The 14,028-nt window shown below is 27.3% G+C and overlaps 1 protein-coding gene across 1 annotated transcript; it reads left to right on the top strand.

The window, feature by feature from the left end:
- Positions 1 to 1,026: 1,026 nt before the first annotated feature.
- On the top strand, positions 1,027 to 6,044 carry LOC145839605 (DNA primase large subunit-like). The gene is made up of 8 exons (XM_082947232.1): positions 1,027 to 1,035; positions 1,935 to 2,015; positions 2,332 to 2,472; positions 3,243 to 3,425; positions 3,887 to 4,016; positions 4,641 to 4,792; positions 5,007 to 5,079; positions 5,872 to 6,044. The coding sequence occupies exons 1-8, from the start codon at positions 1,027 to 1,029 to the stop codon at positions 6,042 to 6,044; spliced, it is 942 nt and encodes a 313-aa protein (XP_082803358.1).
- Positions 6,045 to 14,028: the final 7,984 nt, after the last annotated feature.

Genomic DNA, 14,028 nt, shown 5'->3' with positions numbered 1-14,028 from the left:
TGCATGCGCTCCTGATCAGGTTCTTTACAGCCCAACCGTCAACTTTCCCTTCTTTGTTGGTGTCATTGGGAGTTAGAACATGCCAGTTGGGTAGCTGATTAGAAAAATTATAAATTCCGCCTGTGTTAGCTTGTTGCACAAAAAAATTTGAGTCATCTGGGTTGCATGGTATATCAGACAACTTGTCTTTGATCGATTCCATTTGGTTTGTATCTGACATTTCAGCAATAAACATGTTCGCTCTACGCGTTTCTCCGCCCTTTTGAAGCTCGCAGTTGACCTCGTACATGAAGTTTTCATCCTTTAAAAGCTCGTGAGCGGTCACGGTCACTTGGGAGCTTTTCACCTTTTGCCCGTCCGCCACTTCCACGAACAGCACGTGCGGCCAGATCTTGTCCTTTCGAGTCTTTGAGAACATGGGCTCCAGCCTCCTCCTGACCACCTCTTCGACGCCCTTGGGCCCGTATATGGTGACCTGGTTGTCGAGGTGGGTCGCCTCGATGATGCGGTCGATGAACTTCACCCACATTTGCAGCCCCGACATGTTGGGCCACTGCAGGCCGGTCAGGAAGAGCTGGTTGCAGTGGGGTTTGCTCTTCATTACCTTGAAGTTTAAAGGTAAATTAAATTAGGGAACTTATTTAGGTTTATTAAATTACAAAATCTACAAGAGAGGGTCGGCAGCCTTTTCAATTGGCCGGCCAGATTTACCTTAAATGTTTTTTTTGTGCAGCAGCACTGGAAAAAGTGTAAAAAGATTTTGTATAAAAAATCTGATCACATAAACGTGTGCTTACAGAAGTAGAAAGTATTTAAAAGTAAATTTGTAACGTAATAATAAATTGAAAGGCTCTGCTGTGTACAAAAACTAAATAAATAAAACATTTTATAACAATTTTTTGAACAAAAGCTCATGTTTAAAAAAAATATGTTTGCGAACTTAAAATACCTTGCAAGCCAAAGATTTCTATTAAATAGCAGGATTAAGCTCCTGGGCTTTGCCCACCCTTAGTTTAGAACATATAAATGTCAAAAGTTAATTTCGAAGTGGGCTCGAATCCCACTCATGCCACATTCGAGCTGAAGTGATGACTTGTTTTAATTCATGACCCTACAAAATATGGATAGAAAATATACTGATTAGCTCAAACACCTTCCTTTTATTTTTATTAAAACAAAATTTATCTAGTAAGATGTTTATTGAAAAAATATTTTTTTAATGAAAACTGTATAAAGTATTGTTATTTCTATATTGCGTTATTTGTTTTATTATTAGTTCTTCTCGTATAAAACTACATTTTTATTAGAGTTTGTTAAGTTATTTTTGACTAAAATAAAATAAATTATACGAAAAGTTCATAAAGCTGATAATAAAGTTAATAAAGCTAATATTTGATAGATAAAAATTCACTTAATATTTTTTATATGTTCATTTATATATACTTTGTTTATGATAAATCAATTTCATTGAACTTAAGTAACAAAATTATTTGTTATATGTTTTTTAATACACGTTTGAATTAAATTATTATATAATTTTTATAGGTAAATTAAAGCTTTTTTTGTCATTATTGATACTTATATGGTTTCAATATTATTATAAGTTAAAATTAGAAAAATAAATAGCTTGTTTTTTTTTTTTCAAGCTAAAAAACTTGAGTAACAAGTTGAATTATTTTTTTAAGAAAATGTATTAATAAATTTAGATTTAAATGTTTCTTTAGTGTTATATATCTAGTTTTCTAGTTTATTTTTTTAGTAAATGTTTAAGTTTGATAAAATTTTTACCTTTTATTTTACAAATACTTGAAAATAGTCCAACAACAAGTTATAAATTTTGCATGCTAAATATTTTAAAAAGAAAATAGAACCATTTTTGATATTTTTGTGTTTGATTTACTTATAAATTTTTTTAATAAATTATTTTCTAACAGGGGCAAGCATACGTGCCTCAAAAGAACTTTGTAAACATAATTAGCGCTAAATACAGAGGCTTCCTGTCTAAGTGGCTCACGGTAAGTTTATATGTAATGTGTGCACTAAAGTTATTTGGACCTGAAATCACTAAAAGTTTAGCTTTTTTCACACTCATTACAGCTAAAAAATTTACCACCAGTCCTGGCTGAGTCAAGAAATTTTAATTTAGTTTAATTAAGCGGTGTAAAATTTTTGTATTCATGAAAACAGGAACTGAACTTTTTTAAACTTAAGTCAGCTAATCTATTGACTAAAACTTTTAGTTGATTTAAGCCTAACTCAAACAACTGCTTGTTACATATTAAAGTAAACTTTTAAAAGTGTAATTGAAAATCACATAAGTTCTCGTTACAGTTATCTTTCCACGCACTGCCCCAATTAGAGGAAGGAAACCGGATAGTTCCGATACTGAAGTCTTTCAGCAAGGAAGCGGTGTCAAACGCATACGATACTGATAAAAACAAGGGAAATGTTAACATCGATGATCTCGATAAGGTTTTTTTTTTGTTTTGTACTATGTTTTAATTAGTTCGTATATGTATGGAAACATAAAAAATAATAGACTATGTATCATATTGCAATATATTGTACTAAAAAAAATTACAAAATGGAAAGTGGTTACAAGTTTAGTTCTTTGAAATCAGCACAAACACTTAGATATTACTATTGTATAATTTTTACATTTAGTTTTCTTTTTATATTAAACCTCAAGTAAACATTCAAACTCATCTTTAATGGCAAGTAATTACAAGTTTGCTTCCTAACCAGACATGTTAAAAAGCTCTGCTTTGTTTACTCGAGCGTGAAATTAATAACTCAAAACAAACCAAATTTTATACGCTTCATTGCTGAATTACCATAGTAATAATTAGCATTTTAACAAGTCTGTTCCTAACCACAAGGACGTTTTTTACCAATTCAATATTTCAAACACAATTTACAGTTATCGAAAACATCTAGTTTTTAGGTAGAACCTCAAGTGAAAAAAAAAACATTTCTACCCACTTTTAATGCTTAGCAATAATTAAACAGTTAATTTAAAATAATTTCACGCAACTCACAAAGCGGGTGACCATTATTGTTTAAATTTCGCCAAGTGGACGATTATCCATTTATGTAACCATTTTTTTCTTAATTTTATACTTTTTCTAAATTAAGTTAAAAATATATAATCGCTTTTAATTGTAAGTATCTATAAGTTTATTTTATTAAATCACAACAAACACCTTTGATACCAGCGTTAATGCTTTCATCAAAACCCACAGTTGTCGAAAACGTCGTACCCGCTGTGCATGCGGAACCTGCACCAGAACCTGACGAGGGACCACCACCTCAAGTACCAGGGCAGGCAGCAGTACTCCCTCTATTTGAAGGGTATAGGCGTCACGCTTGAGTCGGCGCTGAAGTTTTGGAGGAGGGAATTCACCAAAGTGATAGACCTCGACAAGGTTTGAATTTGTACTATTTAAAGAAAAACTTTTAAAGACTTTGTGTTTTTTTTAACAAAATGTTTGTATTAAACAGTTTTTACTGATTAATGGTATTATAATAACTAAATTTTATAAATTTGTTCTCTTTTTAAACTACATAAAAAATTTAGAATCCGGAGCCGGCCGGATCCTTAAAAGTGGATCCGGTATATCACTAATTAGAACATAACTTAGAAAATAATGTTCATAATTCCTAGATAAACTACTACTTTACTAAATTTAACCGTAATGTAAATTAAATAAGAATAAACACCAATGAACAGTTTGAGAAGATTGTTATGAAGTTTTTATTATCTTTAAATAAAGTCAAAATGAAATTGATGTTTTTTTTTTTCTTTTATAAATGTAAGAATAATGTGAGCACTATACTTCATATAGTATTTATATTTATTTAAGATATATTAAACACCAATGAACAGTTTGAGAAGCAGTATTCTTACAACATACGTCACAATTACGGAAAGGAGGGCAAAAGAGTGAACTATTCGCCTTTCAGCTGCATGAAGATAATTACCACCAATGCGCCCCAATCCAGCCAGGAACACCACGGTTAACACTTTGATAATTTGCACACAATATAACTATTATTTACGTTTTAATATGGGGTATTGTTGTAACACAATTGTTAAATTTTTTTTTTTCACATTGTAGCTTATTCAAGATTTAAAATTCAAAACAGTAATATCTATTTCAAAAAAAAAAAAGAAGATCTGTACTTAATTATTATTTTTTACGTTTTCAATAACAAGTAGTAGTTTAAAAAGAAATTAAAGAACGATAATATTGTAAAATATGTCTGTTTGTAGTAGTATTTAAAGAGCAAATATATAAGTTTTGTAAAATGAAATTTATGTCATAAATATCCTTCCTCAATCTATGAAACAAGTTTTAAGTTGTATTTTTGCGTCGCAAGGCATTTCTGCAACTTGTATATTTAGTTTCTACTTGTTACCGAGTGGTTGTTATAACAAGAGGCTTCTTTTACAACCCTTCGTTTTTTCAATTTTACACCGTTGTCAGTAAACCCCAGTATGATTCTTTTTTTCTCGCTACCAAAAAACTCGCAGTCTTAAAATACCTTTCAAGTCGCAAGGTCTGTTTCTCAAAGTAATTAAAGCAGCTGAGACAGATATCCAATCCGTATATTTTTTATATGTAATACAAACACACCAGGCTGCCCGTTCAAGCACTGTAGCGAACAGGTGTTGAGACAACGGCTATCCTCGTACAAGTGCCCCACAGACGCAATTGAGCAAATAGTACAATTGATAAGCAAGCACCACTACCAGATAGCTTGTCAGAAGTATTTCGCTGTCACTCACGGGGTTTGTTGTTGTATTTGTTTAGAACGTTTTTTTGAAATATTATAATCATTTATTTTTGAACCTCTACTTCGTTAAAAAAACCTAAAAATATTTCACTGTCATTCTTTTTTTTCTATACTTGAATTAATTTTATAGTTTGTTTGTTTAATACTTTACTTATTATTATATTTTTTGATGCTTCAAAACAAATCTCAAAATGATTTATTTTTTACAGATGTCTGACCACACGGCGTTCCAAGTAACTCATCCTAATCAATATTTTGATGAAAGTAGAAGAATTCTAACTGGTTTGTTTCATTTCAATATATTTTTAAACTTAATTATATTATTATCATTATATTGTTTATTGTGCAATGTTGGACTCAAGCATCAAAACCTGAGCCACTTAAACGGGACACGAAGAAGATAAAATAAATAAAATACATTTATATTCAAACAAAAAATTATACAAAGTTAATATTATAAAGTACTCATTAATAAGTTTAAACTTATTTGCTTGATACAAAAGGTGATAACTTAGTACATACAAACATATTTGTACGAAATTAATAAAATTATATTGATAGTCTGTTAGGGTTATTAGTTTTAATAATTTATAACTTATTATTATGTTTTCACAAATATTTGTTTTTTTTTAGTAACTTAAAATTAAAAGGGTTTGCAATGAACCTAGAATTTTACAAATTACGCAAAAAAAAAAAAACCAAAAAAATACCTAGAATTTTAAACAACTTTTACATGTAAGTAATGAAATTTTAATTTGATTCCAAAAATCTATCACAAACATAAAAAAGTATTTAGAATTTTTGTTTATCATAAAACACTAGTAGCTTTGCAGAATCTTTTCAATGTTGTTATACTATTGAAAGCAGTTTTTTACCTTAATTTTAACTTTGTACTAAATATGGACAAAATAACATGTACTTTTAAAAACCTAGAATAAATTCGGATATCTTGGAAAAAGTTATCAAAAAACCTTTCGGAACCCTGAATTAATAACTTTTTGTTTTAAAAAATTTTTGAGATTTGAAATTGAAACTTGTAATGTATTATTTAAGGAAAGTTATTAAAATTTTCAGGAGGAAAACCTCGCGAGATGAAGAAAAGTTCGAAGAAGGAAGACATCAACATCGATTGGCAGGCTTCCATGCCAACCAAACCCACCAGGGTTGCTAAGCAACAAGCACCCCAGGACGACTTTGAAGATTCCGCCCTCGACCAAATCATGATGGACGTGGAAGAAGGAAATTAATAAATAAAGTGTTTTTTTAATTGTGTGTCATTTAGGTTGGAAAATGAACTTTTATCATTTACTAACAAAATTGGCCATATTCAAAGAAAATCTGTTTTTTGCACGGCTTTTTTAAAGGCTGTTTTTAATTAATATTTTTATTATTATGCTTTATTTTAAAGAACTGAATGAACTTTTTGTTTTGGTTATTTAAAACGTAATTGAATAATGTTTTAAATACATAAGAATATGAGATTTCATTAATGAGGATAAAGTAACTGCATTATTATGATAAAATATACAAATGATCTTTAAATGTAAACAGCTTAAAGTTTTTTTTTTTTTTCAATTTTAAGTCTCTTAATTTTTTTTTATTAACTTAATGATGTAAAACTAACTGTTAAAACAATTTTTTAAATTAGAAAAAGAGCTTTTGCTTGTTTTTTTATTGGATATTTTAACTTTAAAGGTTTTAAACTTTATGAAATCTTAAATTTTGTTATGTTAATTTTTGCTTGCTTATTTTCCTTAAAAATAATATATCTTAAAATATTTTATATAACTTTTTGAAAGATATTATTCAAACAATTACATCACTGTTAGTCCAAAAGCAACAGTAAGCTTTAAAAAAAAACATATATATACTAAATAAGTTAAAAGTACAAACTATTTATCAAATTACTAGACCGTATGGCCCTTTGTAAGCAACATCAAGTGATGCTGTTAAGCAAATTTGAATATTAGCATAAATAAAAAAGCAAAACCTGATTACAGAGAAATTAGGTTATAAAGACTTAGATTAAAATGAAAATATAATTGTATTAACTTAAGATTTATTATTTTTCGTTTATTTAGGTAGAATTTTGATTTCACAGAATAAAGTATTCTATGCTAATATTATGGTTGCGTCTTGGGTATTTTCTTTTTTGAAAATCAGTAATGAGTTCAGTTGTATTTTTTCTCTTTAAACGAACTTATTTAAAGTATATTTCTTTTTTACAGCTTTGTTGTAAAGATTTTCACTGATTACAATCAAATTATTTGACACTTGGTCAAAGTTATAATTAAGTTATTCAAACAACTTAGTTACACAAAAATATTTAATTTACTAAAGTATTCTTCTATACTAGTTTAAATACTTATAACTAAGCTATTGAATATTAAGCTTCATTAATATTTAAATGCGCAAAACAAAGTTGATGAAACATTACTGAGTATTAGATTAGTAGAATTTAGTAAAGCTGTTTTAAAGTTATTTTCTTATCAAGTTTTATTTTAGTTGACTTGTTTTAAAAGAACTCTATCCCTAAACAGTTTTTGTCTGAGATTGGATTTTTTTTTTCACATTCACTTATATATACCAGCAGCCTGATGTATTTTTAATTTATAGCAAAATTAGAAAAAAAAACTTGCACTGATCAGGGTTGCCTGGAATTTCACAATTTAGGTAAAAAAAAACCTTGAGTTTGAGAAGTGAAAAAAGAAAAGTTTTAAAGTGTTTTTACATGCAAAGTAATAAACTAGATACAAAAAATCTATCATTTTGAAATTTTTATTTATTAAAAAAAAACAACACACATTTAAGGTAGCTTTACAGTATCTGTTCAATGTTGTTATACTTTTTAAGACAGTTTTTTACTTGAGGTTTAAACTAAAAATGGACGAAAAAACTTGTTCTATAGAAAACTTTGAAGAAATTTAGAGTAAATAGGTAAAAATTTCAAAAAAACCATTGGCAACCCATATTGAATAACAGAATTCTAGTTATATTTTTTTAAGGCCTGGTTAAAACGTCTACAAAAAAACAGTTATTAGTTACATATAAATAATTATTATAATTCGCTTTATTAATTGTTTTTACACTTTTAATATCGATAAAGACTTGGCTACAAGTTAAATAAAAATAACTTTTTACTTAATTTTTTGTTTATGTTATTGAATAATAAACCTCGTGTAATAGGTATGAATTATAATTGTAGTGCTTAATTTTTTATTAAATAAGCTTTTTCTTAGAACTAAGCTTTTCAAGGTGAAAGGAAGAAACTTTAAAGCAAGTTGTGAACACAGAAAACAATTTAAGCACATTGTTGTTTGAAGTTAAATCCTAAAAACATATACACTTACACAAAAATAAGTTAAGAGTTTAAACTAGAAGATACATACAACATAAAAAGAACTTTAGAGGAATAAATGGTTTTAGTAAATACTAAAACAGGTCATACAACTACTAAATTTCAGTATTATTAAGTCTAGTGCACAATTTGGTTTGTAAAAGTAATTTTTATGGAGTTATGATTATAACTTAAATATTATCTTTGAGAATTTAAAAATAACACGAAAAGTTTTCACCAATTAAATTGCTTTTGAAGTTGAATTAATACAACCGTTTAAAGTAAAACAGTCATTGATTGTTTTAGTTAACTTGTATAGTAAAGCTTTTTTAATCTAGTTTTAGATAAGCAACAAATTTGAAAACAAATATTGTTTTTTTTTGGATAATGTAGATGCATTGCAAAAGAAAGCTTGCACACCTGCCAAAATTTTACCCTGTTTTCTACTTAAAGCTCAGTCAAGGTTTTTTTTAAAAAAGAAAACACGACTGTATTTTATAGTAGTTTATTAAGGGCATATTTTAAACTATTTGTTATTTTAAATCTCATTTTGATCTATGCAAGATGTTAGTAAGCTAAAATGCGTTGAGTGCGTTGCCCACCCTTAATCTAGACCAGGGGTCGGCAGGCAATTGGTGGTCGCGGGCCAAATTTCAAAATTCAAAAGTCTTCGCGGGCCGCAATTTTAGTTTTAATGACACTTGAATAATATTTTTGTTTTAGTTTTAATTACACTAGAAAAATTTTTTACTTTTGTTCAACTTATTATTTTAAATTACTTTTATGTGTATATAGAATGCCTATTCAAATTAATATTTGATAGAATAGAATTTACATTGACTAACATACTTAAGTGTTAATAAACTATGTACTTTCATAAGCACTTAATAAGTTAAACTGATGTAATTTCACTTACAACCTAACTCTCTATAAAAACCAAACTTGAAAGACAATTTTTTGGTTACTTTTATATATTGTTATATAATCAACCCTTTTTTCATATTTCTCAGAACATTTACTTCAAAAAAAGTGTTTGCGTGTGAAACAGTTTACATTCATTAAAAAAATTAGTAATTACTTAACTTAATAAAATTAATACCTATATTCCAAAAAGCTAGAACATATTCTTTAACATTAATTCTAGAATACTTTAATAAAATGTCTTATTAGTGATTAGTCTTTTACATGGTTGTCACTTTTAAAGCAAAATATCAGAGTTGTATCAAACCAGCCTAAGTTTATTAAAAGTTGAAAAAGCTAATAAATAGTTGCTAATAAAGCTTAAATATCTAGTTAAAATATCATCATTATCAAAAAGTGTAAGAAAACAAGAAAAAATTACAATAAGTTTACTACACTACAGTCATAAAAACTATTCTGAGAATTAAAAGATTTCTTTGAAGTGTTTGAAATAAAAGTTTAACACAAACCTGAGTTTTTAGGGCTTTTAAAATTGCCTTTTTGTGTAGCAACCCAGTTAAAATCAAGTTCTTAACATAAAAAAATAAAGAAGGTTGTTAAGAGTAAATAAATTACATGCCAAAAATATATAAGTCAGCTGGAATAGACAATTAAGTTTCTTAAATAAATTTAAGAAAAGTATAAAACTTTATTTAGTCATTAGCGAAGTAGAAAGACTAACTTTTTATAAGGCATTATAGCAATTCTTTATCTGCAATAAGAATATTGCATTTAAAAATAGTAATTGTAAAATATAAGACGAGCTACAAAAAAAAAAAAAAAAACGTTAGTTAGGAGTTATTGCGAGAAACGATAAAAAAAAACAAATCACCAAAGTCAGTTACAACAAAGCACATGATTATCTTCAGTAACTACAGAATGATCAGAAAAAAATCGTTAAGGCAAGTTATTAAGTAGCAAAATTTATTACTTAAAATGAGATACCGTTTATAATTGAAAACTTTTTAAAGAATTTATGTTGGCGGTAATGAAAAACTTTTGTTTATTTCTTCAACGACAACAAGAAGTCGTGTTCAGGAAATGCATAAGGTTATAAAGTCGCATAAATCAAATTAGGACTTTAATCAATCTGTTAACATGAGAGCACTGATAGAAAAACTATTTCTCATCTAATAATTTTTATTAGAGATGTTTTTACTAACTTTGACATTTTAGTAGAATTTTTGGTTTAGTTCCAACGCGAAGCACACAATCGGTGAAATTTTACAAGTACAGGTGCAATGAACCAATACAAAGTTTTTATAAGTACAATTCTTTCTTTTATTTTTAGTATAAAGTTTAATTAAAGTTTAAAAAATGTCTGAAAAAATATATCAATATTAAAAAATACTGTTAAGCTACTTCAATATACTTTATAATAAAAAAATTTTAATTTGCTAAATTTTTTGTGTCAAACCGAAATTTCATTACTTTGCATGTAAAAATTGTTTGAAATTCTAGGTTTTTTCAAAAATTCTCAAATTCAAAGTTTTCTCCAGAATTTTTAAGCATAAATTTTCAAATTCAAAGCTTTTCCGGGATTCAAGTTTTTTGGCAACACTGATTGTTCACATTCAAATGTTAACAATAATATTAATAACTTTTAGAATTTTATCAGCTGCAAGACTTAAAATTTAACATATATTATAACTAAAACTAACACTGTGGATTGAGCAAATCATACATCATAAGTTTAATTTGCCACTCTTTCAAGCAAAAAAGCCAGCCTGAGTCAACAAAAACATTCCTGATATTTTTGTAAACAAATGTAATTCTATAGAAAAACTTATAAAATGACTTAGTTGGCCTGAGATTTGAAGTCTTCAAATAGTGATAATTTAAGTGTGTGTCAATGTTTAGTTGTTTATTTGCTTAAATTTAAACTATTTTGATTTACAATGTACAAACTTAATAAATTTACTATCCTTAAATCTAGTTTATATTAAATAGGTAGCTCAAAAAAACAGCAATTGTGTGTAATGATATGCAAGGCATAAAAATTAATTTAGTTTTACAATAAGATGTTTGAAAAATGAAAAATGTATACCTAACAAAAACTATATTAATTTATGTCATATATGTTAATTTAAATGTGTCTGTACAAATTTAGATACTACATGTAGAAACAACAATGTTAGAAAATTATGCATAAACTAAACTTAAACTAACTAAAGTATTAAATAAAAAGTGGTTTAAAATATGAGCATTTTTTTAAGTTGGTTTGCATAGAAATTAATTTAAAGTGTAGAGAAAGTATCCTAAAAATTAAAATGTGTCAAAACAAAAATCAAATAAACCTTATTTCTTATAACTATGTTGTTTTAAATTTTTACACTAAAATATAAAATTTACAAATAAAACATCTATAAAAGAAACTTAGGTATAAAAAAAATTTAAAAAGAATATCTAAGCTATAAAGAAACGACACTTTAGTTAATTACTGTGCATTATTTTTGTACAAAATAGAAAACATTTGCATTTAGTTTATTTAACAAATAGGTGTAATATAGCTAACTTATTATATTGAAGCACTCTTTACACTCTTTTTTCAGATAATTACTTGCTGTTGTAAAAAAGAAGTTATTATGAAACTGAGAAAAATATCCTGTTAGAATGTTTATCTGTCTTTTTTACATTTTCAAACTTTATTAAACTAAATTACTAAAGCAGTAATTTCTTCTAATAATTTAAAATGTTAAACAGAGACTTAAAACCAAACTAATCAAATTAAATCAACTTACCGAAAAAAAATTAACTTGATTATATATTTTTGCTGAGCGGGCCACATTTACATGCTCGCGGGCCACAAAATTTTCCTTCGCGGGCCGCATTCCATTCAAAAAAATAACGTGCTCGCGGGCCGCAGTTTGCCGACCCCTGATCTAGACTAAACCCAAAGTAATAAGAATTTTATTAACAAACTTAATAAGAACTGTCCTTAAATAAAAAGTAGTCGTAGGCATAATCCTTTGACATATGAAAATGACAAACCCACGCAACCTAATTAAATTTTGTTTATATAAATGTACTCTCAATAAAACATCTCTCAGAACAACCTAAACCGACCAAGATGGACCTAATCTTATAGTTTATTGGGCGTTTTAGTCCACAGTTTACTATCCTAACAAGCTAGATTCTAAAAAAACATTTATCTTTAAATCTTGGTAATATGTAGTTTCTCTTATAGTATTTTGTTTTAAGCTTACGTACTTTATACATACAAAAAACAACACTTGAATCAAATAGTAAAAAGTTAGTTGTCTAAAAACAGTTCTGTTAAAATAAAAATCACAGTTTAAAAATCCTTTTGCGGTGAAACTTAGTAATGTCTGTACTTTTAAATAAATAGTTTTTAATACGTAAATCTTCATCTTGAATTTATTCCTTTGTTAGATCTGTTTCAACCACATATTTAATTTTTAGGTTTATACATAAACATCTAGCTCGTATTTGAACACTATTTATTTTTTAATTTTCAGGTTTATTAAGTTTCACCTAAGTATAATGAAACATCTAACTGCTTTATTTTTAACTACATTGACTTCTTTTTTTAATTCTTCTCAAGCACAACAAACAATATCTGATGTAACAGTGAATAAAAGATAAAACACTGAGTTTTCTATTTAGAAAGTGAAAAGAAAGCCTTATTTCATTAAAACACTAGTTATTTTGTATAATTTTTTTATAAATTTTTGTCCCATTAAACTCACTTACTGTTATATTTACCTTTATGTTTTTAAACTTTCACCTATTTTTATCAAAGTTTATGTTTTCAAAGTTTTTAGTTTATTCTTTAATAAAAAAATGTGAGTCTGGACTTACTTTTAACCTTTAGTGAATAATCTAATAAACTTTAAATACATAAATACAGTATTCTTCACGGTGTGCACCTATGATCACTAGAATTAGTGTGCATGGAAATTTAGTGAAGTTAAAAAAAAAAAACTTAATAACGTTTGTGTTGTCTTTTTCTAGTAAAAATATCTAGTTATAACATTAAACGTAGTGCTTTGTAACAATACTTTGTCCATTTTATAGTTTAGTGTGCACAGAATTTATTTCACAGTAACTTTGTGTGCACAATTTTTATAAAATTGACGACTACTGCTTTGTTTTAAAACTTCTTTAAATTATCATTTTATTGATACAAAATAGGTAAAATAACTATACAACAGCAACTTTCTTCAGTGCTAATAAAATAACGAAAATTGTTGAAGTATTTTATGTATCTTTTTAAAAATAAAAATTAAAGTTATAAAGCTTCAAGTTGAGACTGGTTTATTTAAAACAAAAAGAAAGAACAAAAAAAAATAGCAACACTTCAATAAATGTTTAAAAATCAGAATTTACTTTGTTTGTTTTCTGCGAGTTGATAGTCTTCAGAATCCAGGGACTGATCCTCCATGAAAGTCCGTCTTCGTAAACATCAAACGGTTTCAAAAAGAAAGCGACATTTGGAAGGGGGTCTTCAACAGGCTCATCAAAAACTTGTGATTTTTTAACTTCAAGTTTCACTGCTTTTTTCGGCTTCCTTTGTCTTTTCGCCTTGTTCGTCGGAGCTTTTCTCGTGTACTTTCGCTTCAACTTTTTCTGAGTAGCTTTTTTACATTCATCTGCCATATTGAGACTTTGAATATAAGCGCCACTCTAATACTTAAACTAAAACTTTCCGTTTTACTAAGTTCAGTACTTGAAGGCTTAGTATAGTGACGTAATAATACATTTAAATTCTCACTTTAAAGTTTTCAATGAAAGCAAGTTTTACTTGGCTAAGCAAACTAAATGGTTTCTACCTGTAAAACATTAGATAAATATTAAATACAAAATCTAATTTCATGACTTTTGTTTATATAAACAAGCGTTTATTAAATATTGTATTTATATTTATACGAAAACAATTACTAAAAGCTTGGCTTTTAAGTTAAACTTTAAAG

The sequence above is a fragment of the Thalia democratica genome, chromosome 1, assembly GCF_965202585.1.
Source record: "Thalia democratica chromosome 1, ktThaDemo2.hap1.1, whole genome shotgun sequence".
Lineage (NCBI taxonomy): Eukaryota > Metazoa > Chordata > Thaliacea > Salpida > Salpidae > Thalia > Thalia democratica.
This window is presented reverse-complemented; position numbering and strand designations above follow the sequence as displayed.